This window comes from Suillus subaureus (genome assembly GCF_016647635.1).
Source record: "Suillus subaureus strain MN1 chromosome Unknown BJ212scaffold_20, whole genome shotgun sequence".
Classification (NCBI taxonomy): domain Eukaryota; kingdom Fungi; phylum Basidiomycota; class Agaricomycetes; order Boletales; family Suillaceae; genus Suillus; species Suillus subaureus.
Window position 1 is genome coordinate 529,290 of NW_024538576.1, and position 26,564 is coordinate 555,853.

At 47.6% G+C, this 26,564-nt stretch overlaps 9 protein-coding genes across 9 annotated transcripts; 4 read left to right on the forward strand and 5 right to left on the reverse strand.

Moving 5' to 3' along the window:
• The first annotated feature begins 2,581 nt into the window (after positions 1-2,581).
• BJ212DRAFT_1361715 (HIT-like domain-containing protein) lies at positions 2,582-3,838 on the forward strand. Its single transcript, XM_041335923.1, has 6 exons — positions 2,582-2,773; positions 2,827-2,892; positions 2,948-3,006; positions 3,056-3,171; positions 3,241-3,469; positions 3,531-3,838. Exons 1-5 carry the CDS (start codon positions 2,682-2,684, stop codon positions 3,442-3,444), a joined length of 537 nt encoding a protein of 178 aa, XP_041192056.1. The 5' UTR covers positions 2,582-2,681; the 3' UTR covers positions 3,445-3,469; positions 3,531-3,838.
• A 709-nt stretch (positions 3,839-4,547) lies between these two features.
• BJ212DRAFT_349069 (uncharacterized protein) lies at positions 4,548-5,005 on the forward strand. The gene is made up of 2 exons (XM_041342986.1): positions 4,548-4,948; positions 5,002-5,005. The coding sequence occupies exon 1, from the start codon at positions 4,661-4,663 to the stop codon at positions 4,916-4,918; it is 258 nt and encodes an 85-aa protein (XP_041192057.1). The 5' UTR covers positions 4,548-4,660; the 3' UTR covers positions 4,919-4,948; positions 5,002-5,005.
• A 142-nt stretch (positions 5,006-5,147) lies between these two features.
• BJ212DRAFT_1361725 (uncharacterized protein) lies at positions 5,148-9,861 on the reverse strand. Its single transcript, XM_041335924.1, has 21 exons — positions 9,400-9,861; positions 9,324-9,345; positions 9,184-9,271; positions 9,024-9,126; positions 8,854-8,971; positions 8,758-8,804; positions 7,681-8,711; positions 7,482-7,629; positions 7,297-7,429; positions 7,066-7,245; positions 6,968-7,018; positions 6,894-6,915; positions 6,734-6,841; positions 6,540-6,684; positions 6,416-6,490; positions 6,326-6,366; positions 6,060-6,276; positions 5,951-6,009; positions 5,772-5,902; positions 5,544-5,721; positions 5,148-5,494 (listed from the first exon to the last, which is right to left on the reverse strand). Exons 1-21 carry the CDS (start codon positions 9,757-9,759, stop codon positions 5,308-5,310), a joined length of 3,444 nt encoding a protein of 1,147 aa, XP_041192058.1. The 5' UTR covers positions 9,760-9,861; the 3' UTR covers positions 5,148-5,307.
• A 1,173-nt stretch (positions 9,862-11,034) lies between these two features.
• Positions 11,035-11,274, reverse strand: BJ212DRAFT_1222259 (uncharacterized protein; the record flags this gene model as incomplete). The annotated part of the gene is made up of 1 exon (XM_041329401.1): positions 11,035-11,274. A coding segment is annotated over one exon (240 nt), but the record flags the coding sequence as incomplete, so codon positions are not given.
• Positions 11,275-12,007: 733 nt separating this feature from the next.
• Positions 12,008-14,691, reverse strand: BJ212DRAFT_349157 (cora-like Mg2+ transporter protein-domain-containing protein). Its single transcript, XM_041342988.1, has 11 exons — positions 14,284-14,691; positions 13,878-14,211; positions 13,751-13,824; positions 13,610-13,698; positions 13,481-13,561; positions 13,385-13,432; positions 13,042-13,334; positions 12,721-12,987; positions 12,583-12,669; positions 12,491-12,535; positions 12,008-12,441 (listed from the first exon to the last, which is right to left on the reverse strand). Exons 1-11 carry the CDS (start codon positions 14,394-14,396, stop codon positions 12,202-12,204), a joined length of 1,671 nt encoding a protein of 556 aa, XP_041192060.1. The 5' UTR covers positions 14,397-14,691; the 3' UTR covers positions 12,008-12,201.
• Positions 14,692-16,395: 1,704 nt separating this feature from the next.
• Positions 16,396-17,827, forward strand: BJ212DRAFT_1481915 (kinase-like domain-containing protein; the record flags this gene model as incomplete). Its single annotated transcript, XM_041340327.1, has 4 exons — positions 16,396-16,564; positions 16,618-16,853; positions 16,904-17,563; positions 17,615-17,827. The coding sequence occupies 4 exons, from the start codon at positions 16,396-16,398 to the stop codon at positions 17,825-17,827; spliced, it is 1,278 nt and encodes a 425-aa protein (XP_041192061.1).
• A 1,051-nt stretch (positions 17,828-18,878) lies between these two features.
• On the forward strand, positions 18,879-20,153 carry BJ212DRAFT_1512476 (ClpP/crotonase-like domain-containing protein; the record flags this gene model as incomplete). Its single annotated transcript, XM_041341658.1, has 7 exons — positions 18,879-18,952; positions 19,011-19,037; positions 19,094-19,206; positions 19,260-19,484; positions 19,541-19,808; positions 19,858-19,915; positions 19,973-20,153. 7 exons carry the CDS (start codon positions 18,879-18,881, stop codon positions 20,051-20,053), a joined length of 846 nt encoding a protein of 281 aa, XP_041192062.1. The 3' UTR covers positions 20,054-20,153.
• On the reverse strand, positions 19,856-22,282 carry BJ212DRAFT_1361759 (Aldehyde/histidinol dehydrogenase). The gene is made up of 9 exons (XM_041335925.1): positions 22,006-22,282; positions 21,757-21,957; positions 21,596-21,699; positions 21,491-21,545; positions 20,993-21,293; positions 20,778-20,946; positions 20,328-20,725; positions 19,974-20,279; positions 19,856-19,916 (listed from the first exon to the last, which is right to left on the reverse strand). Exons 1-8 carry the CDS (start codon positions 22,196-22,198, stop codon positions 20,231-20,233), a joined length of 1,470 nt encoding a protein of 489 aa, XP_041192063.1. The 5' UTR covers positions 22,199-22,282; the 3' UTR covers positions 19,856-19,916; positions 19,974-20,230.
• A 674-nt stretch (positions 22,283-22,956) lies between these two features.
• BJ212DRAFT_1361761 (general substrate transporter) lies at positions 22,957-25,852 on the reverse strand. The gene is made up of 15 exons (XM_041335926.1): positions 25,655-25,852; positions 25,363-25,600; positions 25,258-25,300; positions 25,117-25,179; positions 24,882-25,064; positions 24,732-24,824; positions 24,599-24,615; positions 24,457-24,551; positions 24,045-24,345; positions 23,978-23,988; positions 23,638-23,894; positions 23,530-23,584; positions 23,394-23,474; positions 23,269-23,346; positions 22,957-23,214 (listed from the first exon to the last, which is right to left on the reverse strand). Exons 2-15 carry the CDS (start codon positions 25,533-25,535, stop codon positions 23,054-23,056), a joined length of 1,611 nt encoding a protein of 536 aa, XP_041192064.1. The 5' UTR covers positions 25,536-25,600; positions 25,655-25,852; the 3' UTR covers positions 22,957-23,053.
• Positions 25,853-26,564: the final 712 nt, after the last annotated feature.

Sequence of the window (26,564 nt, forward strand, 5' to 3'; positions counted from 1 at the left end):
ACCTGCTTTTTGTCAAACATGTCGCAAACCTGTGCTTGTTGTCTCGCTGAGGGGGTGTGTTGACTTTCACTATCTTTTGCCTTTTAGACTTCATATTACCTTCTTGGCACTATCTGGTACTATCAGCTTCAACACCATATGCAACACATCTTCCTGCTTCTTGACCACATGAACTCCTCTGCTTGTCCATTCACCAGTACAATTACCTAAGCTCTTGGTCTCTCGTATTTAGTTTGTGTCGTCTCAACACATACCTCAGTTTGTTCTTGAACTTACTGAGCGTGCGCTCCTGCTAGTTATTCTAGCAATCATTGGTTACTCCACTTGCTGCATCACATGCATGGGAAAACATCTGAAAAGAAATAGTTGCTTACATTCTTGTCCCTTCACTGCTTTGTAGCTGCACATCGATCATCTGTAGGAATTGAATGTTGCTCAGGTTTCAAAGTAGATCACATGACTCCAGTTGGACCGGGTTTGAAGTAACCGAAGAATTTTTAGCTAAGCAATGCTCGGACTTGAGTCTCGACCGATCACTTGAAGTCAGCTTCAACAAATTCTCCGTTGACAATGTAAATCATCGTGCAGTGTCGGACTGCAGTCTATACTCTATGACTTATCGCTGCCTGTGTCCGTTGTCACATGCCATCCTCGAGGCTCACACGAAAACTAAACCTCCTCAATGCTCGGGTTCTAAGCATACCCGCTACACCCTGCAAATATTGACCCCTATATCCGCATGTGCCAACGCGCATCCGCGTACCTTACCAGCACGTCCTGCCGCTCTCTATCACGCTCCTCTTTTTTTTATCCATTTTTTGTCCATTGGGGTAGTGTACCCTATGTCGGACAATGCTATACTAGTCTAAAGGGCCCCTGCCCCTACTACATCCCTGGAATCACGAATGCCCCAGCGTGGGGTTGATCCCGCTGGTCCGCCGTTCCCGCCGGCCACGCTCCTTTACAAGCCCTAGCACGTCCATATTTTCCATTTTGGCGGACAAGTACTCCTTGCCGCCCTTCGCTTCCCTCCGTAAAGTTCTGTGCACCTCACACATCCTTCCATGTCTCCTTCCATTCATATCTACCCGCTATAAGAAAAGGAACAAAAAGTTAGGTAGAGTTTCAAGGAGTATGTTTTTGGGAGACACGGTATCTTCGACCCGAATGTGGTCCCTCATACAAGACTACCAGAAATCGGAAAAGACATTGTGCAAGGCGCAAGGATCTTTTGCATGCAGTCTTGTATTGGGACCATTTTGTTCGGTTGTTTGCGCTTACTTTTCATTGCTGCTCGTGTGGGCGTTTTACAGGTTTTACTTGGCGTATTAAATTCGTTGACCACCGCATGCTGGCTGTGGTGGGAGGCCGTTATATGTCGACTCAAATTAAATAAGTGTGGTGAGCTATGTTTTTCCGCCCACTTACTGTCCTTTTACCTCGAAATAATATCCTCATGCGTTCATGACCTATTATTACTCTAGATCTCCGTTCTCGCTGTGCTCGCCATGACCTGCCGCCTGTTGCTCTCACGACCTATTTATCAATTTCCCGTTCATCTATTATTCAAGAGGCCGAACTGACATGGCATTTGGAATTGCAATGACCCTAGGAGGCTCGGTTCTTGCCCTCATATTCAATATCATATCTCTGTAATTCGCTCGCCACTTCGACACAAGAATTCTAGATGCCTATTAGCCCAGGTGGCAAGTCACGACGCCTCCATGATTGGACGCACCGATACATTTTAGCTTGGTGCAGTGAGATGTCCGAGTCAGCGCCATTGGCCTTCATGGCCACCAGGCAATCGGCCCCGGATGCTATCCATCAAGCTCGCACTTGAATGTGTGCGGCCAGCACAGACATATTTATAATTTACTTACACATTGTTCTTGGTAGTGGTCTTTTACTAGTTACTTGGCACCCTAGGGCACCCTTCCATCCTGCATACACTACATCTCGTTGCATTGCCATGATAATTCCAGCTGCACAGCATTGATGCTAGGTGCCTGTGCCAGCTATCAATCCAGAATCTGAACAAAGTACGAATCCGTAAGGTGAAAAGACAAAACTGTAACAATGGGACAATGTGCGGCGCGCCATAAAACAAAGGTAACAAAAGTAGCAAGTTCGTGTATGAATGACATTGGTAGTAGGAAGGAAGATGGCACATTTGGTCGCGATTGTTCTATCACGAACGGTCCATCGTGCAAAGCTTGCCTGCTTCACTTCCAACACAGCAACCGAACAGCCACTACCAACTGAGGCCTACTACTGCCAGTGAGACCCGAACCAGTCCACGGGCATCCCGTGGCAAGCCAAATTAACGAACTTCTGTCGAAGACGCCCAAACGCAATTGCCGGAGTGGCGGCAGTGCAACCCACAGCTTTCCACAATGGCAGATTCTCCAGCGCCATCTTCCACAATGGACACCCTTTCACGTCACAAGTCCTTCTTGTTAGCCAGTGCCGTTCTCTTGCTTGCTTCCATTTTCACCCCTCAAACGGACCATCCTCCGACAGACGACGTAGTTCCTGTGGAGTCGCATATAAATCCAGAGGGAACGGTACGTCGTTTTTATAGTTCGCAGGACCTTTCACACCCTTATCACCCCCCTGCATCACCAATCGATTCAGAAGCTTATCGTCTCCATTAGTTACCTGCTACGACGTCCCATTCAATGAATCCTTCTTCCGGACAGTCAAGTGCAGATTCCGAGGCGATAAACGTGGACGCAGGCACAATTCCGCATGACACAAGGCTCGACCCCAAGTGCGCTCCAAACCTAATATCCGTGTTACTCTCTCACTTAAAAATACACTCAGTTGTATATTCTGCAAAATCGTTACCGGGGAAGCACCGAGTTTCAAGGTGTATGAAACGAAATACAGGTATGCCGCCCCGTCACACTATCACCGTTCAATCACCAATACCACACTTTAAAAGTCTCGCTTTTCTCGCGAAGCCTCCTGTTTCTCATGGGCATACTCTTATCATACCCAAATGTGTGTACCCATTCAATCTAGGCAAATTTGCGCTAAACAGTCGGGTTAGACCACTCCCGGACATTAACGGATCCCGGAATTCCGGATGAGTTCCTCGCGGACGTTGGTCCTATAATGAAGAAGATAGCAGTGATGAACGGCGAAGATTCATACAATATCATCCAGGTACGCCCCTCCTCACCCGCAGGAGCTCCTACTCTCTCCGTTTGTACCCTAAGTTAACATGACAATCAGAACAACGGCAGGACAGCCGGGCAAAGCGTCGACCATGTACATTTCCACGTTGTGACGAAGCCAATAGGCCAAGCTTCTCAGGGACTCGTCCTAACACCTGAGAGTTGGCCTTCGTACCCTATGACCGATGACGAATACGCTCGCGACGCAGCTCAGATGAAGCAGATCGGTAAGAGTCATGGATACCCGGGCGTTTCGGATTAGAGTTTGGGTACATGCGGAGTGAGAGGTATGGTGTGCAGTTTCGGCAATTGTATCGCAGCCAACGCTGAACTTACACCATTCGATGGGATGGAGATTTGCGGAAGTAACTTATTGAGGTTGTTGAGTTTATTGTCGTGCGAGGGGTATTATGGTAATCTGGTATGATATTTCCTTGGCTGTCTGCAGATATCCGTCGCAGTATACAATGAACCTATGCAGCCAATACCCATGTATTCTTAGTTTTCATTTTGAATCAGTCACTTTTTCTTGTAATACACAATACCTAACGCCCCTTCATGGGTACGTGGAGATGACGTGAACTACATTGTGAAGTACTTCGAGACGGGTTTGTACGGTGCCGGATCAGTTCAAATATTATACACACATGCTGAACACACACAGGTCTTGTATTGCAGAAAATTCAGTAATCTTTAAGTCTACTATGTTGTTCTAGCTAAGGCGTCTTGAATCATTAGGCCGCTGCAGCCCTGGCAAATATCTCACTAGACTACTCGCCAACCAAGCCATCAGATTCGTACACACATGTCTTGTATTGTAGAAAATTGAGTACTACCGATGAACAAAAGCAAAACCGGAGTGCATACCCTCATCGCGGCTAGGGATCGTCACGGGTAAACCTGCGGGTGTACCCACGAGTGTGCACGACCGACGAGACGGGGAGAACGAGACCGACGAGACAGGAAGAGCGAGACTAACGAGACGGGAAGAATGAGACTGGACGGGGAGGACGAGACCGACGAGACGGGGAGGGCGAGACCGACGAGACGGGGAGGGCGAGACCGACGAGACGGGGAGAACGAGACTGACGAGACGGGGAGAACAAGACCGATGAGACAGGGAGAACAAGACCGACGAGACGAGAAGGACAAGGTAGTTAGCAGTATGAAACACACAGTACACATACCTTAGAGAGCAGGAAACAGATAGGATAAGACTGGAGTGGCGGATAGCGGACTGCTGCGCAGATGACAACGAGTGACGAAAGCATGACTGCAACTTGGAAAAGAGTTAGAATTAGTAGGTTTGATACAGTTGGTGCAGAAACGGTATTTGAACAAACATCGAAATAATTACTATATATGGAAGCGACAGGTATGCAGCGGGTCGTGGGTCTCAAAATCCAGACCCATACCCATACCCGTGATGATCCCTAACTGCATGTTTCATTGATTGGCGGCAATTGTGGTGGAACTCAATGGCCTGTTTCCTCCTTGACGGTCGCAATCCTCAAAAGTTCTATGAAGCTATTGAGCGCTTCCAGGAGCTTGAGTCTGAAATTGGAAGGGTCAATCCAGAGTGCTGGAAAATGATGCTTCAGACGGTGAAGAAAGGAACAACGTTCCATCTTGCTTCTGATCTCGTCGAGGAGACAGCTCAGCGGTTGTCGGCAGCTCTGATCACGGAGCCTGGCCCAATGCTGACACACGCAGGCGGCCAGAGTTGGATACCTTGAGCTTGCCAAGCCATGAAGAAATTTTGTAAGGTATCCTCATCATCTGATGGCTTGGTTGACGAGTCTAGTGAAGTATTTGCCAGGGCTACTAGCAGCCTAATGATTCATCAAGACACCTTAGCTAGAACAACACAGTAGACCTAAAGATTACTGATTTTTCTACAATATAAGACCTGTGTGTGTGTTCAGCATGTGTGTGTTCAGCATATCTGTGTGTTGTATGTGTGTGTGAGAGAGAGTTTCATGTGTGTATAATATTTGAACTGATCCAGCACCATAGTTTTGCCTTCCTCCATGGTTACTACGAAAAGGCCAGATTGGTCAGAATGCATTTACTGATACAGAAAAAAACATTCTATATAGATAGTAGAACGTGAACAGTCAATGACTCAAACATCTGTCGTTCTCACGGACATCGTCGGCGATACCACCTCTCCTCCCGTCCACGTTCTGTGATGCCCCATCCCTACACCATCAATATGATACTGCTCGCCGACCAGCTCTTTAACAGCAACCATCAAACGATCGAGTCGAGTGATAATTCCGAAAGTGGTGGAAACGCCAACGCAGAATGTCCTGAAATAAAGTATGACAACCTCTCGAATAAAAAAGAGATGAGACTTACAGGTACTGCAAATTCTCCAACGTTTCCACAGTGAGCATCCGCGGTAATCCATAATTGTCCTCTGACTCCTCGTGCACTACGTTCAAGCCATGATGCCTGACCATGAACCTGTCAAGTAATGGGCATGGGGTAATTTGAGGTAAAGGAGAGCCTGTGCGCAGTGCATTGGAGATGAGACCTAGGAATGGACATAAGGTTACCGCGGATAAAAGTGATCAGGAAGCATACTGATAACAGCGAGTACATCGCCTTGAAAATCCGAATCAAGCATCCGTGTCCGGCGGAGGAATGCATGAGCCCAAGCGGGTTCTAGATCATGTACTGTGGACATCAAATGACACAGTTGATACGCAATTTGCCTATTTTTGATTTAAAACACAAGATCGTCGAAAGATATAGACACTCACATTTGAATCTCCAATATCTTGTGATACCTCTCAGCAGGCCATTTTCCCCGCAGCGAAAACTAGCGAACCAACGTATGTAAGGGTCTATATCTGGAATGTTGGTATTCACCTCATATATGACGTTCTCCTTCATCACGAGTGATCGTTTGAGTTTGCTACGGATGGCTAATAAGCTCTGAACTATGTTGCTGTTGTCTTTATCTACGTGTGAGTTCGCGTAAGACACAACCGAACAGTAGATCGATCCAAGTTCAGCCGATGTTGTAGCCAGCGTTCGCCGCTGATACGAACGAATAGTTCTTGACGGAGGGAAGAGGGAGAAAATACTGACATCGGGATCAATGACTGTTAAATGTGCAAAGGAAAATTCCTCACCCCGCAGCTAAGACACCAACGCTGACCAGTACGAAACGGCGCTTTTTTACATGTTAGCCTAGGTATCGAAAAAAGCATACAAAGACTTACCCAAGCCACATCGATACCCCATCCTGGCGACGAAGGGACAGTCAAATGAGTGTCTTCGTATGAATATCCGATGACCTATGCCAAACCATTAATTTCATTCACTCGGAGATGCCAACTTCCATACCAATGCCGCTGTGACCCATATAATCAAATTCGTCATGGGCGGGATAGGCCAATACAATCGAGCGAAGAAAAATGACGGGTAGCAAACCGCACACACAGCTGCCAGTCCATAAGGGCTGCCTCGACCACTCCCTGTGGAAATATACCTGGGCAACAATGAAGAATCCTGAAAGATCGTTCAAGTCTGTGACTTACCACATGACTGTACCAAGCAAGCCGCCAGTGAAGGTACTTATTAACCTAGCCACTAGACCAAACGTTGTGTCTCCACGAAAACGTGCTAAGGTAAGCTGACCCATGAAACTTTGAGAGTGTCAATCATCCTAGCTTACAGGGCAGGAAAGGAGTAACTTACACCGCCCAAACAAACTTGTTTGCTTCAAGAATTATCAGTCTAAGATCAAAGGCATACATGCTCTGCACACTTACCGTATGCAAACTGGGCCGATGTCTTGAGGAAAGATGGGATAGAAAGGATCACTGAGCATACAATCAGCAAATCAGACGAAACAGGAATGATGGCCGACCTGTCAACGCTCCCGCTTTCAAGGCGAAGAGCACGTTTCCACCTCCGATGCCGATGGCGGCGCGGTAAATCCAGTTCATGGCTATTTCAAGTGCATTTCTTGGGGGAAGTGCATCGGGATCGCGTTTCACTGCCTTTCCGAGGTCCGTCATCCAGGCAGGGTTCATGCCTGGGATTATTTCTATACCGGAATGTTAGCAACTGTGGCCACGAGAACGCTGCAGCAATATACCAGGATCCTCGTCGTCGTCCCGTTCGATATTCCCAGACGGTTCCCATGTTGTCCAGGTGAACAACTTTGGCAAGGAAGGAAGCCATAATCTGGGCTTCTTTCTTTCCGTTTCGAGTCGAATGATTTCCTTGAGCTGCGGGTGATTTAATATTCATCATCAACCTGATGTCGAAGAATCAACGTACCATGTCTTGTACTACTACAGCAAAATGTAAGAGATGGTACTGGTACACATAACAATGGAATAGAAACCGGTGGGGAGGAACTTCATCGTCACTAGATGTATCATAGCTGTGGTCGAACATTGGGCGATATGGGTCCAAAACAGTCAACCTGTCTCGACCACTCAGCAACAAATGGCACAAGAACACATAAATCATGCACCTCTTCTTGGTTCTGAATTCATCTAGCTCCCTCGTTAACTTTTCAAGCAAATCCTCGTACTTTTGGACTTCTTTCTCGTGGATCTGCGCCTTGTCTTCATGATGGCCCCTCAAAAAGTCGAAGTTGAACTTCCCAGCATTACCTATCCAGGCTCCAGATATTCCAAGCACTTCCTCGCACACACTTAGGAGATCCTGGCAGCTGTTGCTAAGTAGCTCCGTTGCTCGAGCAGTAAAGAAAACTGAATCCGGATGTGATAAATGGATCGCCTCCAAGTTCAGATATTTTTGCGATTCAAATACACCTACTGCTGTTTCCGAGCGCTTCGGAGCCCGAGACAACGCCAAGTGCAGCAAGGAGCTGTGCAAGTGTGTGTGGTGGGCGTGGTGCGAGTGCGAGTGCTGATGCGGACGGTACGAATGGAGGGGTGAGGTGGAGCTCGCGGGATGTGACCGTACGCGGGAAGATAGCGCCCGCTGGTGGCGGGATGGTTTGCGATCTCTGAGTTCGTGATCAGCTGAGGGTGCGTGCTTCTCTTCTGTCGTCATGGAGGACCGCCGATCAGGCCGAGGTGATGGCGGTCTGGAACGTACAGGTGTTGCGGGGCGGGAGGCGACAGGAGTGACAGGGAATCGCTCTCGCGTCGGATCGATGAGTGTATAGTATACACCCATGCCATGCACTCGCACCATAAGCTTCCGCATGATCGTGTGCAATTCGTTGTAATCAGTAGGCGCGAAGCGTGCGTAGACGATATCAACCCTTAGTAGTCGGGCAGCAACTGCGAGCATAGGCAATGCATTCTCAGCTTTGTTTGTTGCATCTGTAATCTGTGTGTGGGAGAACGCAGATGAGGTGACATCTTCGAGGAGATGAGACCTATGTAATGAGATGGCCGTTGCAAGGGGCGCGAGGACCCCCTGCAAGCGCGTCACGAATAGAGTAGACACAGATTGCGGAAACACAAGAATCGACATGGCGAGGGAGATCGCAGAGTGAAAGACCAGGGGAAGCATGATTGTCTGACCGATCTGAAGACTGGTGAGTGTACGTTTGCCGGGACGGAAAACTTGTTACCTTGTAATATGGATAAGGAAAAAGAACCGCGGAGGTTAAGGAAATGTCTGTAATCGATAAGCTTCAAGAAGGAAAGTGTATATGAGTGAGGCGCACCGACACATATACATCCAAACACAGAGGCGGGGAGGAAAGGTCCGGGGCCTAGTCTAGCCTTGATGTACAAGAAGAAAAAACTTCCGATGAAAAGGAAAACGCCCATGATAACAGTAGGCTTTGGCGCACGCGTTAATATATAGACTCCATTTCAAAAGGAATTTCCTTACCCATGCTTCGATGTACTCTCCTGTGATGATAGTGAGTATACTAGCGTCGGGTACGGTTTGTGTGCGGGCTAAGCTAGCAAACATAAGGCCCAAGCAGACCCAGCTAAAAGGGACCATCATCATTATCACCAAAGAACGAAGAGAAAGGAGTTGTACATACGCCCAACCCAATGCCACAAAGATGAGCATGAAAATTTCGCGTTCCAGAACTGCCATGAAAGGATCGCTAGGCGGTGATAAAAATGAAGCTAGATAGAGTCAATGGCTATGGCACGATTAACACATATGAGCGCTACTCACCTATTATGATGAGGAAGGCTGCCTTCAAATCATGCGAACATTAAACCAGCAATACAAAGATCACAACGCAACATACCTGTCCCAGTAGATTCTCTGTTCGGGGGATAATAAACACCACTACAGCGATCCAGGCAGTAAGGGCGCTTCGAATGACGGGTTTCCATTTGGACCAAGTAGAGTTAGCTGGTATCCATTGCAAGCTTTGTGGTAGCTTGATCTTCTGCCTTACTGGCTGTTTCTCGTCTGTGTGATCAGAAGACTCGGATACATCAGTATTCTTCTCTATCTCGCTCGCCGCTCGTTCATCTTGGTCCCCGTTTGACCGCCCTTGTGAGGGCAGACGCTGATTCCCTTCTGCTTCTATGATCGAGTTTGATTTATTGAAGGTTCCAGTTGGATCTGTCTGTATGCGAACTTGAGGGCGGGAAGTTGTCATGCTGGCAAGATATTGATTTCTGTAACTTAGTCTGTAAGCTTTTGAAGGTCCATAAATGACATGTGAAAGAATATTCGACTAGAGTCGAGCTTAAGGTACGACTAGCACCATTTCAAATTTCATATCACAACGGGCAATCTGATTCAGTCTACCAGTTTGACGTCACAGTTTTTTTTTGGAACATGAGCACCGCCGCAATTGCCCCATACGCGTTAGTCCCCGTTCTAAACGAAACGATCTATGATCTCTCGGGGGAGTTATGGGTTACTGAGTAGTATCACAATAGCGCATTACAAGCGAATCTGTAGTCTAAGAACGATTCGGTACAAGAAAGTAGCATCACAGAGCCAAAGCAATGGCATGTCCAATGTCGTGACTCCCCCGATCCGCATCAACCCAACAGTTCCGAGTCCGTCGGCAGAAGATCCAAAGCGCTGACGCCAGAGACCTCGAAGCAATTGTCAGTAAGTCCTTTTCTGAGTTCCTCCTCCATCCAGGAAACCGAGGAACCGGAAGGCGTAAGTGTGAAGGCCAGGTCAGGTGTGCAAAACAGGTAGGGAATAGCAGAGAGCTCCATCGGGGTATCGGGGCCGGGATCAAGGCGGGCGTAAGCGGGAAGCATAGCGAGTGAGGTATCGAACGGAAAGACCGACTTCTGAACAAGTTCGTCTAGAGCCATTTCCGAAAAATCTAGCTCACGTAAGTTAGTACAAACATGTTGGATGAGCACATGTACAGCTCTAAGATGTATGACCGAAGGGATATCACCTTCCGTGGGTTTGCAAAGAGTGCAAGTGAAGTCGGATATGTCTGAATCTCCCTGGTTACAGACTTTATGTAACAAATCTTCACTGTAGGGTATGTTATCATCAGTGCCACCATCATCGTAAGTGCTGAAGCTTGGCGCCAGGCTATTGCAATGTGGGTATATGCGTCGCTCAGACACCAAACGCGCTTCAGGAGAGCATACCTGTAGAGATCTTTGCTATAACTTGCATCCCGTTCGTCATTTGTCCCCGGAGTGAGGGTGCGTGATACCAGCGAGAAATTCTGGACTTCATGGAGCAAATATGGATTTCCTTGCGTAGGTTCCGGAGTCATAGACAGAGCAAGCACAGAAGATCTCGAAGACATGTAAGATGCGTCAGAACCACGGGCATCAGATGAAACGAGGGTATCATCAGATTGGAAGTTGATATCGGTTTGGTCAGAACAGGTAGGTGACGGAGATAAGAGCTCCCTCTTCACTTCAAGTTTCATTGGAACAGCTCGTGGCTCCAGCGAAAGCTCATACGAGTCGTTTGATATCGGTTGTCCCAATTTCTTCGCCCTTGACTTGCGAGCGCCGAACCAGTGATCGACACGCGAGGGACTTACATTCCGCGAGGCGGCCCATGCATGCCGCGAAGCAATTGTTGGAACGCGGGGATCAGATTTCCAGATGACCCAAAGCTCTTTTCGGGCGGCTGGAGTTATATATGGAACAAGGGCTTTCGGAGATGGAGATTTGTCTTTCTGAGGTATAGACTTGATGGCGTAATATGCCTTGCTTTTAGGCTTAGAAATAGAGGGCTTATCGACGGCTGGAGCGGGGTGTAGGATAGAAGAGTTCTGATTCGGGATCGTGGTCTCCTGAGTTTCAAGCTTGACGGTGCGATGGGTTTTGGGTTTTGGACGGCAAGCCGAACCGAGAGGGCTGGCTAGAGGAATTTCTCTAGACTGCATTTTTTTTGTCATTGTTGGAGGCATAATCACCGGAAAGAGTGAAGAACGCAATAGGAGGGTCCAGATTCGTATACGTGACCATATTCCAGCCGGCCCTAAACCAAACCATATATCATCAACATGGCGCATTATCATTTTTTTCCAACTCATTTATGGACTCGCACTATTGTCCCCCTGCGATTCAACCGTTTTGCTTGCAGGAGTCTACCGCTAGTCCCAGAATATTGAGCGGCTCAGCTGGAGTGCGCCCTCGTACGTGGTACGGTCTCAAGACATTAGGGAAGCTTTCCTTACCAGAGCTGCTACAAAACATACATAGTGTCCGAAATTTCATCTATGTATATTAGCACATCGGTTTTGCATGACTGCACTTATTTGAAGTTAGTTCAGACTGCAGTTCGCTCTGCAAGTAATTATGTCATGCATGGTTCAGAACCACCGAGGTACCAGATAATCGAGATGCTACTGCGCCGAAAAACGCTTTAAACGAACTTAATAATCAGTGCAGCGCTGTACGTACGCTTATAAGCTCGACGTCAACGTTCACATCCAGAGCCGAGGAGACTGGGTTCATCTAATACATATAGTAACTAACACATGCGAGTAACGGTAAAGAATCCAAGAATAAATCTACTACTCTATATCTAAACAGCAATTTGTCTCATTATTGTACTGCAATGTAAGCTGATATGGATGGCGAAACTAAAAGATTCCTGCTTACGGAAGTTCACCACGGGGGCCTCTGAGCAACCGCAGCATGTGTCTTATAACATATGAAAATGGCCATCCAAGACGCTGCCAAAATCCAGACCCTGACTCGTGCAACGAAGAGCGAGATTGGAATGCAACTACGAGCCATGCAGTAACCACAGTAAACACAATAGAAACCACCGCATAATGAGACATGGTTTCCGTGGCATCGTCGGTAATTTCCCTGACATTCATACCAAATACTGCCTGAAAGAAGGTCATGAATATATCATCGAAAGGCTGAGATCAGGCGTACCGCAACGAAGCTGGCAGGGAGGAAAATCATTGTCAGGTAGGAAATCTATGAAAGCATTTAGCATCGTCAAGCTGATCGATATATTAACCTGCCTGTTTCATAGCGGCCGAATCACGGACCGTTGCTATCGTCAGATCTTGCATCCGTCGACTATCGACGAAGTTCACGGTCGCTCTAGCCTGGACATCGAAATCAATAATATTCGAATCCAGCGTAGCAAACATACGAACAAGCTCTGTGATATTTTTCAATTGGAAACCTAGCCTGTCAATTTCCGAAAGGAGGTTATCGCATTCCTTGCGCATCAGTTTATTCGTGTCCCTTCTTGCTTGGTCAGTGAATTTGGAGGACTCCAGAACGGGACTCGGCGTGTTCCTGACAAAGGTCACAGATTTACGGAAATCCTCGAGAAGTGAAGCATAATGGAGGAGCTGAGCCTGGATAGTGTGCAGCTCAGTCGTGAGGTTGTTCTCATTTGTCGATAGTCCGTTTGTTTCCTGAATAATGATATAGCCAAATGCCCGAACGACACAAGCAACAAAGAAACGTACCAGCCAGTTCATGTGGGTGTACAGATGGTCCAAAGATTCGTCCCAGGCGTAAAGCGCATACCAAAGGATAGCCAAGAACAAAAATGTTGGATCCTTAGACTGTTCGAGTATCTTCTGCCAGTACACGCTCTCTCCCACTTTGCGGACTAGACTTTTTAATCGCTCTGCGGTTGTCCTATTCCACTGAGTACTTGGGTGGTAGGATATGATAGTACTACCACTGGGGTCGGATGATCTTATCATGTGTAGAGCGAGCAGGTCTTGAAGAAGGTATTTTTCCGCTGGCGAGTGGACTGAAACAAACATGAAGATACAACACCAAAAATGGGGGGAAAGACTCAACCTGAGCGAAGACGAAGCGACTCCTGCGTGTCTATAGCTTTTTCACCGCCTAGACAACCATTAAGTTATGTTTTGCGCAAGAGCTCAGCGGACGCACAGGAGACGTGCCTATGTTGCGAGGGCGCCGCGGACTTGTCCCATGGTGCCGTGCGTACAAAGAGCAACGTTACCGTAATGTCTACGGCATTTTTAAAGTGCCATCGGGTAGACAATGAAGAGCACTTACGATCTCCTTTTCTCTTGGCAACTTCTTCTTGGTATCGAGAAGGGATCCAGTTTAACGATGATGTGAAAAAGCACGGTTCGATGTTGTACCTAATTCATGTTCAACCCAGAAAACATGTCTGAAAAAATGAATCCCTAGCACCTCGTTCCCAGCATCTGAAGTACGGGATGTTTCATGTTATCAACGAGCAACACCCGGAGACGAAGACCCGTCGGCTGTAGGGAAGATGGGTCAACTTGGTCCTCAGCAAACTACGATCATCCCTCACCTCTATCTGCAACTGATCCCAAAGCTGACTTAATGCGCTTTCATCAACCTCGATAGGTGGATCGGTTTCGTTAGTCGACTTGAAGTCTCCGGATTCAAGTACATCGACATAATAGATCCTGCATTTTTCTCGAGGCTCCCTGGAACAATTCTCAACCATTCTAGACCGTGCAACTCGGTCGGCGCCCCAGCTCCCGAACAGGTTTTGAGGATATCCCCTCCATTTCCACCGGTCCACTGACTGTCTTGTTGAGGGAACAAGTTCTGTTTCTGAAATATCGTCCGACTCGAGGTCCATCCATGGCCAAGGTCCAGATGGGGCAGCATGTCGATATCTGGAAAGATGCCATCAACTCTAAACTCTTCTAGAGGCTTACGAACATGGAGTGCATGTGATTTGTGCTCACATTGGTGCGGGTATTGTGGGAGGCTTACTGCTGTGCGTTCCATGATCAATGTTGCTCCAATGCAGGGTGTTCAGTGGGAGACAAGGACAAGGAGACTGTCGGCTACTAGACATGGGTGAAGGTGAGGAAAAGAAGAATCTCAGTCCATCCGGATATGAACAGGCATGTACTTACTATATAATAGTTGCAAAGATGTTGATGCGGTGCCATAATAAGTTTACTTCGCGAACGAACCTGCACGAAGCACCACCCGATATCTTTGGAAGGCACATCTTTTCTTGATTAGCTTTGTTCACATCGACGCAAGCGCTGGTGGATATCAGTTACGTGACAATGCGAGTATGCACCAGTACGATTTTTATGTATCGCTGGTAAAGAACATGATCACTTATCCTTCCGTCGATGAACCCAAGACAGAGGATTGAATTAACAACACTCCAATAACACTCTTCACGATACATAGTAGTGCTCCCAGCTGGACTCCCGGAGTCTGAGAGCCATATCTCCCAAAGTGCTAGTGCACGTCATGCATTCTCCCGGTGTCAAAGTCACAACTCTCAGGCCGCTGAAGACTGCCCATCGTGATATGGACGTATTATCATAACTTCCGAGTTGTTATTAGAACGACTTGGAACAACGGCCACCAACCGACTTCCTGGTCTCCGTGAGCAGAGTCAGCAGACCGGAATCAATGGGAAGGTGCAACGTTCGAAAGTTCGAAAGTTCTGTATGCCCCGTCCGCTCTCTTTCTCCAACGTCCGACAAACCATGTTCATGCTGCTGGTCGTCCCACAGATATCCCTGACCTAACGCTAGAGATCAACCCACGTCTGCCCTGTTGGCAAGTCAACAACAACAGGCCCCAGGGACATGTCATTCGTGAGGTTGTGCCGCCCAAAGTTGACCCAAATCCTGAAAATAAGTTCCGAGGCGTCCGGACCAAATTAGGGCCGGAGTCCCGGTACAGACAGGGTCATTTCCAATTTTCCGGTATATAACAACTTTCGTGTTGCTCCGAATCCGAGTCGTTGATCATTTCCTTGCTCATTAATTATTCACTCATTATATGGGCGAGATCACAAACGTCGGACCTCATGAATCTGCCAAGAGTTTAATGGTAGCCACTCTAAATCAGCGTGGTTCAATGACATCGCTAAACATGGCTCCAAAGTTCTGTTAACCCTTAGGTTCATCAATGGACTTAGTGCGGCCGCTCAATCGCCATGATGGTGGCATATGTACATTCGGTTCCAAAGTCGTTTTGTGCGCTTGACCCCGTGAGAATCGACCTTGGGAAGATCAAGGGAAGATCGACAGCTGACTCACACTCGACCACTATCAATTATATTCCTGGTTGCAATCGCTGCCGGTTTCTGGCCTCTGAGCTGAGCCAGCTTATTAAACAAGCAAATATTCCGCAGTGTACGTATTCCCGCTCTACTCCCGATACTACCCACTAATGATATTTCAGCACCAAGTAGTATGTATTTGAAATAACTGCACCATCTTAACTTAGGCTGTATTCTGCAAATAGTGCTTCGCGGGAACGCAGGGTGTTACAGGGGACGATTCAGAGAGTACCAATTGTTGATGCCTTTAATTTTCGCACCTCCGAGTTCACACTAACATTAACTTTTTCTATTACCTACCTTGCTTGCTTGACAAGGTTTCTTTCACACCTCCATAATTAGTCGACAACTTTTGACCAACCAGCAACTTCCGGCTGAGCTGAGCACATCACGTGATCACACTCTTACAGTATGTGCGGTCTTTGGACTGCGATACACATCGATCCATTGTTTGGAATTCTGCCGAGTCCGAAACAAACTCTCACATCAGCATTTATGTCGAGCAAGGTTTCTGCAAGCGGCAATTCTCAGGTTTGTACAATGATGAAAAACAACCTTGTCACGACCTTGAAGTCAGCTAGCGCGTACAAAGGCTCGAGGTGCCCCACTGCTGTAAAAATCGATGTACAGCGCTCTTTAGGACTTGTCAACTATAATTGACACAATGATCAGTCCCTGGCAGGCGTGAACCATCCACGATAAATTAGGTCTCCGCGCAGAACATGCTACTGCCGCGTGTTTACAACCCTTTGAAGAAACGTCGATGTCACCCGAGGAAAATGATAGGCAAGGACAGGAAGAGTCGGGGATTGGCTTGCCTCGTACCGTGACCTCAGCGAAACTGCACGTTTCTGGAGGATTGTTTTCTTCCGTTGGTATTCCTCATGTGTCCATCCACGCAGGAAACCTCATTCTTGGCGATTCTACGACAAGTGGGACTTATTTAAGATGATAGCTTTGATATGCTGACGATGTGCTTTTGCAGGTTCACAGCGATCATTTATTGTTATCAAGAATATAGGCGAGGGCTCTTTTGGATCAGTCTCCCTGTGTGACTGGCATGGAAAATTACCACATGAAGTGCCACCACCCTCTGCGATTCATAATATTGACGATGTCGTGAGGCCGGAATGGACAGGTATGCGTCTGGTAGCCGTAAAGAAACTCAAGCGAAGGTTGGAGCATGGTTGGGACGAGTGCCAGTATCTCAAGGAGCTCAAGGTTTAGTGAATCTTCTGACACACCCAGGCATTCTGTTAAATCGACCACAGGCACTACATGCATTGACCCCCCATCCATGCGTCGTCCCTCTCTATGATGTCTTTCTCTCAAGTGAAACTTCGGAGCTGTACTTCGTTTTTGAAGCTATGGAGGGAGACTTGTACCGATTCATGAGAACCCGCAAGGGGCGGCCATTGACCACTGGCCTTCTGTCTTGCATCTTTCAACAGATAGCAGCTGGACTGCACCACATTCATTCTTCGGGTTATTTCCATCGTGACATGAAACCTGAGAATATTCTCGTCACTACCTCAGGGCTCTTACAATCACAACCAGATGGAGGTGAACAGAAAGATGTTGCGGTTATCTGTAAGATTGCAGATTTTGATTCTGCAAGGGAGATATCAAGCGCTCCACCTTACACAGAGTATGTCTCAGCTCGGTGGTATCGTGCCCCTGAGGTGCTGCTCAAACAGAGAGACTATTCTACGCCGGTGGACATGTGGGCTCTCGGGGCGATCATGGCTGAGCTGGTGAACTTGAGGCCGATATTTCCTGGTACTGGAGAAGTCGATCAGATACACCGAATTATCAAAGTACTTGGCGACCCTGCAGATCATGGCGTGGACGAATACGGCAGATCTTACGGAGGTGGTCCATGGTCTCTTGGCTTGGAATTGGCAAGGCGTCTTGCCTTCAAATTTCCTCAGGTTGGTTATACATCCTGGTTTGCGAAGTATTTGACTCTTGTAATGTCCCAGACTGAACCGAGAGACATTTACGCGATATTTGACGAGAAAATACCTCGCCAACTTGTCGACTGCATCTCCGATCTCCTCAAGTTTGACCCCAGCTTGCGCCTTACTAGTCAACAGTGTCTTGCGCACGAGTGTCTCAGGGAATGTCTGCCGGAAAATCTTCCCCGCATGATTCCTGGACAAAATTCACTCTCAACAGCTGACAACAGCACATGATTCGCACATGATCAACGCAACGTTGGAGCCGACTGTTGGTGAGTCGTTCGTGTTATATGCGATTCATATTAATGCTCATCCCATCATATTATATAAACCTTCAAGCGTGAAATAGGCTTTGCAGTACACTGGAACAGTACTATTCGACAGAGTTGCATAAATTTGTGTGCTGTCAATGTGCAGACGGCGTTCAAAACATCCCTTTCTAATGCCATGTACTGTTTCTGTAGTGATTCACATGATGCGGCTTTAGAGCTGGACTTCTGCCCCTTGGTCAGTGAATTTAATTAAACTAGAATGGATGCCCCTCGTTCTCCGGCATGAATTGATAATACATTATTGTTTTGTCGGACACTTACCTATTGAGTGTCGATTGATTATAGAGAGCTCTGCCGGGCAATTATAGAGGCTCAGTAAAATCTTTGAGAGTCTTTTATATGCGCCTAGGCTCGCATGTTAACCGTACTTGGCTCCCTTGATTTGCGACGCAGCCAGCTTCATTCATCGAAAATGGATATTTGCATTGCGCCTTCCATATATCCGCGCGCTGGCTCCAATTAACTTTTCCGTACCGAGTTCGCGCACCGTAACTGTCGTTGAGATCTAGAACTTGACCATCTCCGCACGCAGCTGCCTTGTATTCGGCCACACCCGGGCCTGCTTCTAAGTTCTGTGCCTATAAAGCTAGCTTCTCTTTGATGCTTTTGCCGCACCTGAGTCATATTCCATCTCCGGAGTTCGTAGTTGTGTTTGTACTGTTTCGTGCTTGTCGTTCACGCCGAGCTCTCTTCCGTGCCCCTTCGCAAAGTCGTTCGCAATCTCATCCTTACCACCAATGCACCGACCGAAGGTAAGTAGCTCCCAGGACTTGTGGATGACATGTCTATCCGCTGATGTATATTGATGGCATTGCCATCGAAATCTCAGCAGACCTTCGGATGAATGAATAGAAAAGACCGAGCTCTGGCATACTAGCTTGCGGAGTTGGAAAACAAAAGCGCAATCACATGCTCAATAATAAGCTGAGCGGCGTGTTGAATTGAATTGCAACATGGCCAGTCTCGAAAGCAAGTACATTAAAATCTCCAGTCCTGCTCCACATGTGTTGTTGTTAGAGTTAAACAGGTACTGTAACACTTCCCAGATCTCTCACGTTTTGACAAAATTGTCCATTCCCTATCAGACAGCCAGTCAACGCATTCAGTACAGAGTAAGTCGTTCTACAATTTCCGCAACTGCTAGTGCTCACACCACATGATTGTACAGGTTTTTGAAGGAGTACGAATGTACATTCGACGCACTTTCGAGGCATCCGGATGACATCCGCGCAGTCGTCCTTTCGTCTGCATTTCCTAATATGTTCAGTGCAGGAATCGACTGTAAGGGCTACATCCCGCTTAAGTAGACGGATAGCTGATCTTCAGCAGTCCAGGGACTTGTGAACCTCGGTGCCGGCGACGCCATAGATCCTGCACGTCGCGCATTTCTTACCGTGACGACATCCTCGACATCCAACACGCTGTAGCAGCACCTGAGCGATGCCCAATTCCCGTCATAGCAGCAGTGCATGGGATCGTGATTGGTCTGGGGATAGACATCATCTCCGCGTGCGACGTCCGATATGCAGCTTCGGACGCGAAATTCTCCATCAAGGCTCGTTAGTCACATGGCTGCTCAGTCGTTTGTCTGATGAAGGCTACTGTGTATAGGAAGTCGATATGGGGCTGGCAGCTGACGCCGGAACGCTAGCTTATTTGCAAAAGATTACGGGGAATACTTCATTAGCTCATGAGCTCGCGTATACTGCACGGACGTTCTCGAGTGACGAAGCGGAGAAACTCGGCCTTGTTTCTAGAATCGTCCAAGGTGGGAGGGACGCAGTCGTGGCTGCAGCATTGCAATTGGCCAAAGATATCGCTTCGAAGAGTCCTGTTGCAGTGAGTGGAACAAAGCGCCTCCTTCTGCACGCCAGGGATCACAGGTATGAGCGTCTGTTCACGCTTTCGGACTAATTCATTGTTTTGTGATAGCGTTGCTGAGAATTTGGAGTACACGGCAACTTGGAATTCAGCTGCGCTTCAGGCTACGGTTAGTTCATTGACTATTTGTTTTTCACGCTTCAATTAATAGAAAATACTATGCTAGGACTTACAGCAGTCAGTCAAAGCGGGAATGACCAAATCAAAGGAGTCTTCGAAGTTCTTGTCATTAAGGCCCAAGCTCTAGTTATTCGAGTGCGCTATGTTTAATTCTCTGAACTTTTTCTGATCTCTTCCGCTAATGAGAATTCAAATTTTACATGCGTCGATTTTTGTAACATGATAGTAAATACAATGAGAGCTCAAGATACTACACGTGCATTAGGCTCAAACCTGCACCCTGCTAAATGACATTTTCCCTGGCTCACATCCTGTGGCCGAGGTTGACGTGAACAGACTTCACTGCAGTGTAACTGATAACATATAAGTCCGTGCTAATATGCCATGGACGCAACACTCACTTGGAGAGGGCGTACTCGCCAAGCTCACGACCAATACCGCTCTGCTTGAAACCGCCGAATGGTACGTTAGAGTTCAATGAGTTAACGCAGTTGATCCATGCGGTTCCAGCCTTGAGTCTGTGTGCAGTGTTGATAGCACGGTTCAGGTTCTGGGTGAAAACGGCAGCAGCAAGACCGTAGACTGTATCGTTTGCCTGCTTGATCACATCTTCCTCATCCTTGAACTTGATGACAACACCAACAGGACCGAAAATTTCCTCTTGGACAATCTTCATCGATGGATCGACATTGGTGAAGATGGTAGGCTTGATGAAGTAACCCTCACTTCCATGACGCTCACCACCAACCTCAACCTTGGCACCAGCCGACTTTCCGGACTCAATGTAAGACATGATACGCTGGAACGTGCATTAGACAAGTGAATGGTTGCGAAAGCAATCTACGACGTACGTTGAATTGAACTTCCGAGACCTGAGGACCCTGGAAAGTATCAGGGGCAAATGGGTCGCCGACCTTGAGCGACCGAGTTTTCTCCGTGAAACGCTTGAGGAATTCGTCATGGATGCCTTCTTGCACGTAGATACGCGAACCTGCGCAACACGTTTGGCCGTGATTCCAGCTGGTGAAATATAAGTGTAGTTTGCATGACAGTACGCTATACTCACAAGATACCGAATGCAGCCCAGTTAACAGCTTGTTCGATGTCTGCATCGTCAAAAATGATGTTCGGACTCTTTCCACCGAGCTCGAGGGTGACGTTCTTGAGGTTGCTCTTGGCAGCAGCCTCCATAATCTTGCGACCAACAAGGGTTGAGCCAGTGAAGGCGACCTTCTCTACCTTCATATGTGAAGAGATGGCATTACCGACAGTGTTTCCGTAACCAGTGAGGACGTTGACTACTCCAGGTGGGAAGCCAGCCTCATTAATAAGATGGCACATTCGGATGGCAGTCAGGGGTGTGAATTCTGAGGTTTTAGAACGATCGCGTTGCCGCATGCGAGGGCAGGACCAAGTTTCCAGGCCATCATGAGCACTGCAAAGCGAAGAGTGAGTGCATGACACCTCAAGCAGCTGATGTGTACACACATGGGAAATTCCATGGGATGATTTGACCCTATTATAAGAATATAAGAGGAATATCTGGGAGCTGAGATACGTGTACTTACAACAACACCAATGGGCTCGTGACGAGTGTAGGTGAGCTTGTCCTCGGTGGTCTGCCCAAGTGTCAGTGAATGAGCCAAGTTGATTGTTGAAAGCTTCAGACCTCTTGTACTTGACCAGTAACCTTATCGGCCCAACCAGCATAGTAGCGAATGCAATCGATGGCACCAGCGACATCAGCATTTCTTGCCCATTTGAAAGTCTTGCCTGGCGATTACTGGTCAACGATTCAGATGCCTAGTACTAATTGGCCTGGATGCTCACCATTGTCCAATGCCTCCAGAGCGGCAAGCTCATCAGCATTCTTCTCCATGAGGGTAACAAGCTTCGACATCAAAATGCTACGCTGAGCACCGGGCGCATGAAGACCCCAGGTGGTGTCGAAGGCTTTATGCGCAGCGTCGACGGCAAGGTCGACATCCTTGGGCGTAGCCTCGGATACGGACGTTATCACCTTTCCATTTGCTGTGCACAGAGTTCATGTAAGATCGTGAATATCAACATCAACAGAACGTACTCGGGTTGATGACACTAAAATCGTCGAGGTCAGTAAGAAGCGCTCGATCAGTGATAGGGGTAGATCATACTCGATGGTGGTATTGTCTGATCCATTCAGGAACTGGCCATTAATGAAAAGACCTGTGCTGAATGAAACTTTTGCTTTGAAAGTGGGCGTATTGAACTCGTGAGTGAACGTGGAGGGCATGGTGACAATGGATTAATATTTCTTACTCGCCTGAGTAAGTTGAGTTGTATTTATATAGGAGCGGAGTGCCATTAAAGGGTCGGAGACAAATCCAAGAGTCACCTGAACTTTACTTCTTCCTCGTGATACACATTACAATGATAGATCACTGGATATATGCAGCATTATCTGCCCCGCATGAGTGCATCATCGATTCATCCGTCATGCCAACGTGCAACGGCATTTGCAAAACTTTCGCAGTCGATGTGTCACATGCTTCGTTTGCCCTTCTCTTTCGCCCAGTTCTTACAAGGAACTCCTGCCCGATGGCAGTCGAGCCTCGCTATCTTAGTCAAAGGTCTTCTGAGTCTCTCGATCTTCGGCAAAACTATGGATTTGGTATCAATATTTCTCAGTGTTTCCGAAGGGTTTCCAGGGCCGCCAACAATGGTATGGTAAATATAAGATTAGGCATTCGCAGCCCGTGAAGGCGTGAATGTTTTGCTGTCTTTTACCTTTTTGAACTCCTCGATGGTCAACTGGTCATGTTGGATTGAGGGTAGGAGGGTGGGACGTGTCGTATTAATTTGGTGACCGAGTCTCGGCGGCCCTTGTTGGGTGATGTTGACATACGTTGCAAGGCTTGGGTTGCATAATAGACCTCTGCATTGGCCCTCCCATCGCCGGTTTCCGAGGGATGTGATTCTCGAGATTTACGACACAGCAACCTTCGAACGAGAGCAATGTAGTCAAGGATGACTGCACACTCAATATCGTCACCTCAAGAGAACCTCCTGACCTAGCTGGTATAATTACCATACAAACAACGTGCCTGCAATGGACGTGACGTTCTCTACAATACATGGGTGGTGCCCATCACGAGGTCTCCCCTGAGATGTTGACCTTCTGGTCTATTGTATCTATGCCCAATATTCTATCAGCCTCTGGTGTTCCCGCAAGAGGAACGTCCTTCCGTAGAGAGACATCGACCGGCGAGACACCCTCGTTGTAAGCCAATGCAAAGACGACATCCATATCTGCAAGAGATGTTGAATCGACAACAGCAAAATACATCGTAGGTGCAGAATTACCTTCCAACGAACGACCTGCAGTCTCTGGGAAGAAGAAATAGACTACTGGAATGATGAAAGCGTTCAACGCAGCGAATACTGCTCAAACATTAGCCTTATACATGACGCGATATTTCATGACCTACCAATGTAAGTGCCCCATGATATGTCGTTGAACGATGGGCCTGTGACCATTACGACTACGAAATTAAAGATCCAATTCGAAGCTGTATAGTAACAAGATGTTAGTATCCAATATGGATGGAAACAGAGACTATATACATGTGCTCAGTGCATTGGCAGGCGCACGAATTTCCAACCCAACAATTTCGGCAGGCTGATGCAGCGACATGTGAGTTTCGTGTAAATTACAGCAAGCAAGCAGCTCACGTATAGCCATGTCATGCCCAACCAGCCGATGGCAAAGAACGAGTTGAACACAAAAAGTAGCACAGCGCTCACTACTTGGGCTCCAGCGCCTCGTACACTGCCAAGAACGGCAAGCAATATCATAGTAATGCACTGGCCTACAGCGCCAAAAAGCATGAGCTTTCGTCGCCCGATACGGTCTATGATGAAGATAGCTATGAGAGAGGCAAAGAAATACTCTGTTCCATTGGCAGCCGCGATGAGACGTGAGGTAACATCTGACAAACCAAGGCGTTGAAATAGGATCGTCTAGAGTGCCGCAGACATAAGGGACCAGCGAATTCAGAAGGGGAGGAAAGACTTGCAGCGTAGCTACAATGTAAACCGCCCATCAGACCATGAGTTTATATTAAAGGCAGATACTCAACTATGTAATCAGGTTGATGCCCGTAATTTGTTGAAAGCACTGGTTGATCACTCCTAGAGAAGCTCTCCGGAAATGTTGGCTCCGGCCGCCTATGAGAAGTTTTCTCAAAGACGAGCGCTTGGGGTTCTGTAGCGGATGTTTGCCTCCAAGGCCGCTTGAGGTCCCAGAATCCTCGATAGCAACCGCTTCCCGGATAGCATGATAGGTGCGTTGAACTTCAGCATCGTCTGGGGATTTGTTCTCGAGTGCCGATATGACTGCTATTGCTTCTGCGTTTCGGTTTTGCTTCACAAGCCTAATCACTGTTATCAGAAGCGTGCCAAATGAGTGAATTAACATAAACACCATCTTGGTGATTCAGGAAGCTGAAGAATCCAGTCAGATAAGAGAGTGAGAGTAACTATATAGTTGACCCACGAAACCGATTCCAAAGACCATGACCAGAGCCAAAACCATCTGGAGCGCAATGGGGACTCTCCACTGAGCAGAAGATCCACTCGCCCAATAACTATGTGCTTGTGAGTTGGATGGCAGGAAAGGGAAAGGTTAACGTACAGGCCAAAATCTATCCACTTAATGCGCGCCGTCAATTATGCCGAGGTGTCAGATTGGCGGGGTTTACTTACATACCTGGCAGAAACATGACTTTAGGATACTGGCATAGCATGGCTACTCACGAGATCATGACACCAAAAGTGATGAGAGACCCTTCAATCAATATCAACGCGCCGCGTTTTGCTGCAGACGAGAGCTCTGCATGATAGCTAGGAACTGTAGAGGTCTGTCGAGCAACGCAAGGTTCAGACGGAGGAACAAACTAGAGACGGGGAGTACTGACATTCAAGCCATTTCCAATGCCGGTGACTACCCGAGCGACCACTAATTGTGCATAGCTGTAGCTAGTCGTTTGGAGAATAGCACCAATAATCATGATACATCCACCCAATGCAATTGTCCGGCGTCTTCCCAAACGATCTCCTACCCAAAGATTAGATAAAGCCCCCATGAGGCATCCAATTTCCTGTGTATGCAGACACATTGAGAACGATTTAACAACTGTGGTTGTTGCTCACATATATAGCGACAACAAAGCTTTGCAGTGTAGCGTGGTTAGGGTGACTGCTATCCACTACAACCTGGGGAAGACCTTCTCAAACTGAGATCGATTAAGCTTCACATCACTTTCGAAGGTTGCAATTTAATGACAAGCATACCTGTCCAGCGGTCAGCAATGCAGACATAACCCCTTGATCATAGCTGCATGACGACAACACAGTTTGCTCAGTAGATTGTCCAGAAAAATTGTAATCTGTACGAACCCGAACAACGTAAACCCAGTGCCAGCAACGAATGCGATCGAAATGGTTAATTTACGCCCACGGAGGTGAAGGGCATGCGAAGCAACTTCGGCATCAAAACTAGTCTCTTCGTAGTGCTTCCTCTCTTCTCCTTCGAAGGTGCTTGAGACTGGAGGGCAGCCTGGCGTAGTCATGACGATGGACACTAGGCGCCTCAAGATTGAAAGTGGAAACAACGGGCATCACGATGAGATCAGTCCTAATTTATAGGTTGAATGTGCGATATCACAGATAGAAGTGGAGTATAAGTTACCTTGTGACCGTCCAGTGATCTTGAGAACGTGACCACGGATAATGGATGAGGCTTATCGTCGAGGAAAGTCCGGAATCGAAGGCGGTGTTGGAGAGAAGAATGTTGGAGTGTCGTCAGCACAACTGGCATTCGCAAGTCGAGTGCCCTATCACCCTTCCGAAGTACTTCGGCTTCCAAATCTTGGCTGTACGTGCAATCTAAGAATGTATTACATAATGACTTTGAATTTGCCGGACTTACCCGAGTCAGTAGGAACGGCGTCAAAAACCTCTTGACCACGAACAGGACAACTTTCTGGCGCTCACCAATTGATATTGGCAACCACGATTCATCGTATACACGAAAAGCGCCACCTAAACTTCAACCTACAGCTCGGGTTGTTCATTACCATGTCTTTGCTTGTCCAGAATCCCACATCCGTGCTCATTTAAATCCCAAGTCAAGTTTCATGCGCCCTCCAACCACAGCAAACACCATTTGTCTGTCACTTTCGCGGCCCTCGTTCCTTCTCCACGGCTGGCGATTGAAGATACGCAATTGGCGCCCACGCCTTCTCATGGCTACCGTCGTGTTCTCCGCCAAAGCCCGCCTTCCCTCCGTCAGATTCATCCCGCCGATAACGCCGTCACCACCGAGTTATTTCAATGTCTCCGGTCTCAACGCATCTCCCCCGGTTGTTCTACTCGTATCTTATCGGTATCATAATTGCCAGGTATTTCAAAACACGAGCCTGTGCCGGTACCACCGCCATCAGCCATCCTCGCACTCGCGAACGCAACGCCAACGATGACTTGAACATGTTGTCCGTTTCAGGATCCTTTGTTGAAGTTGGACGAGCTTTAAAAACAGAGACACGTCTCCTCTTTGGTCCCGCTTATTATGATACCTTGGTCGAGCGGTGTACCCTTAG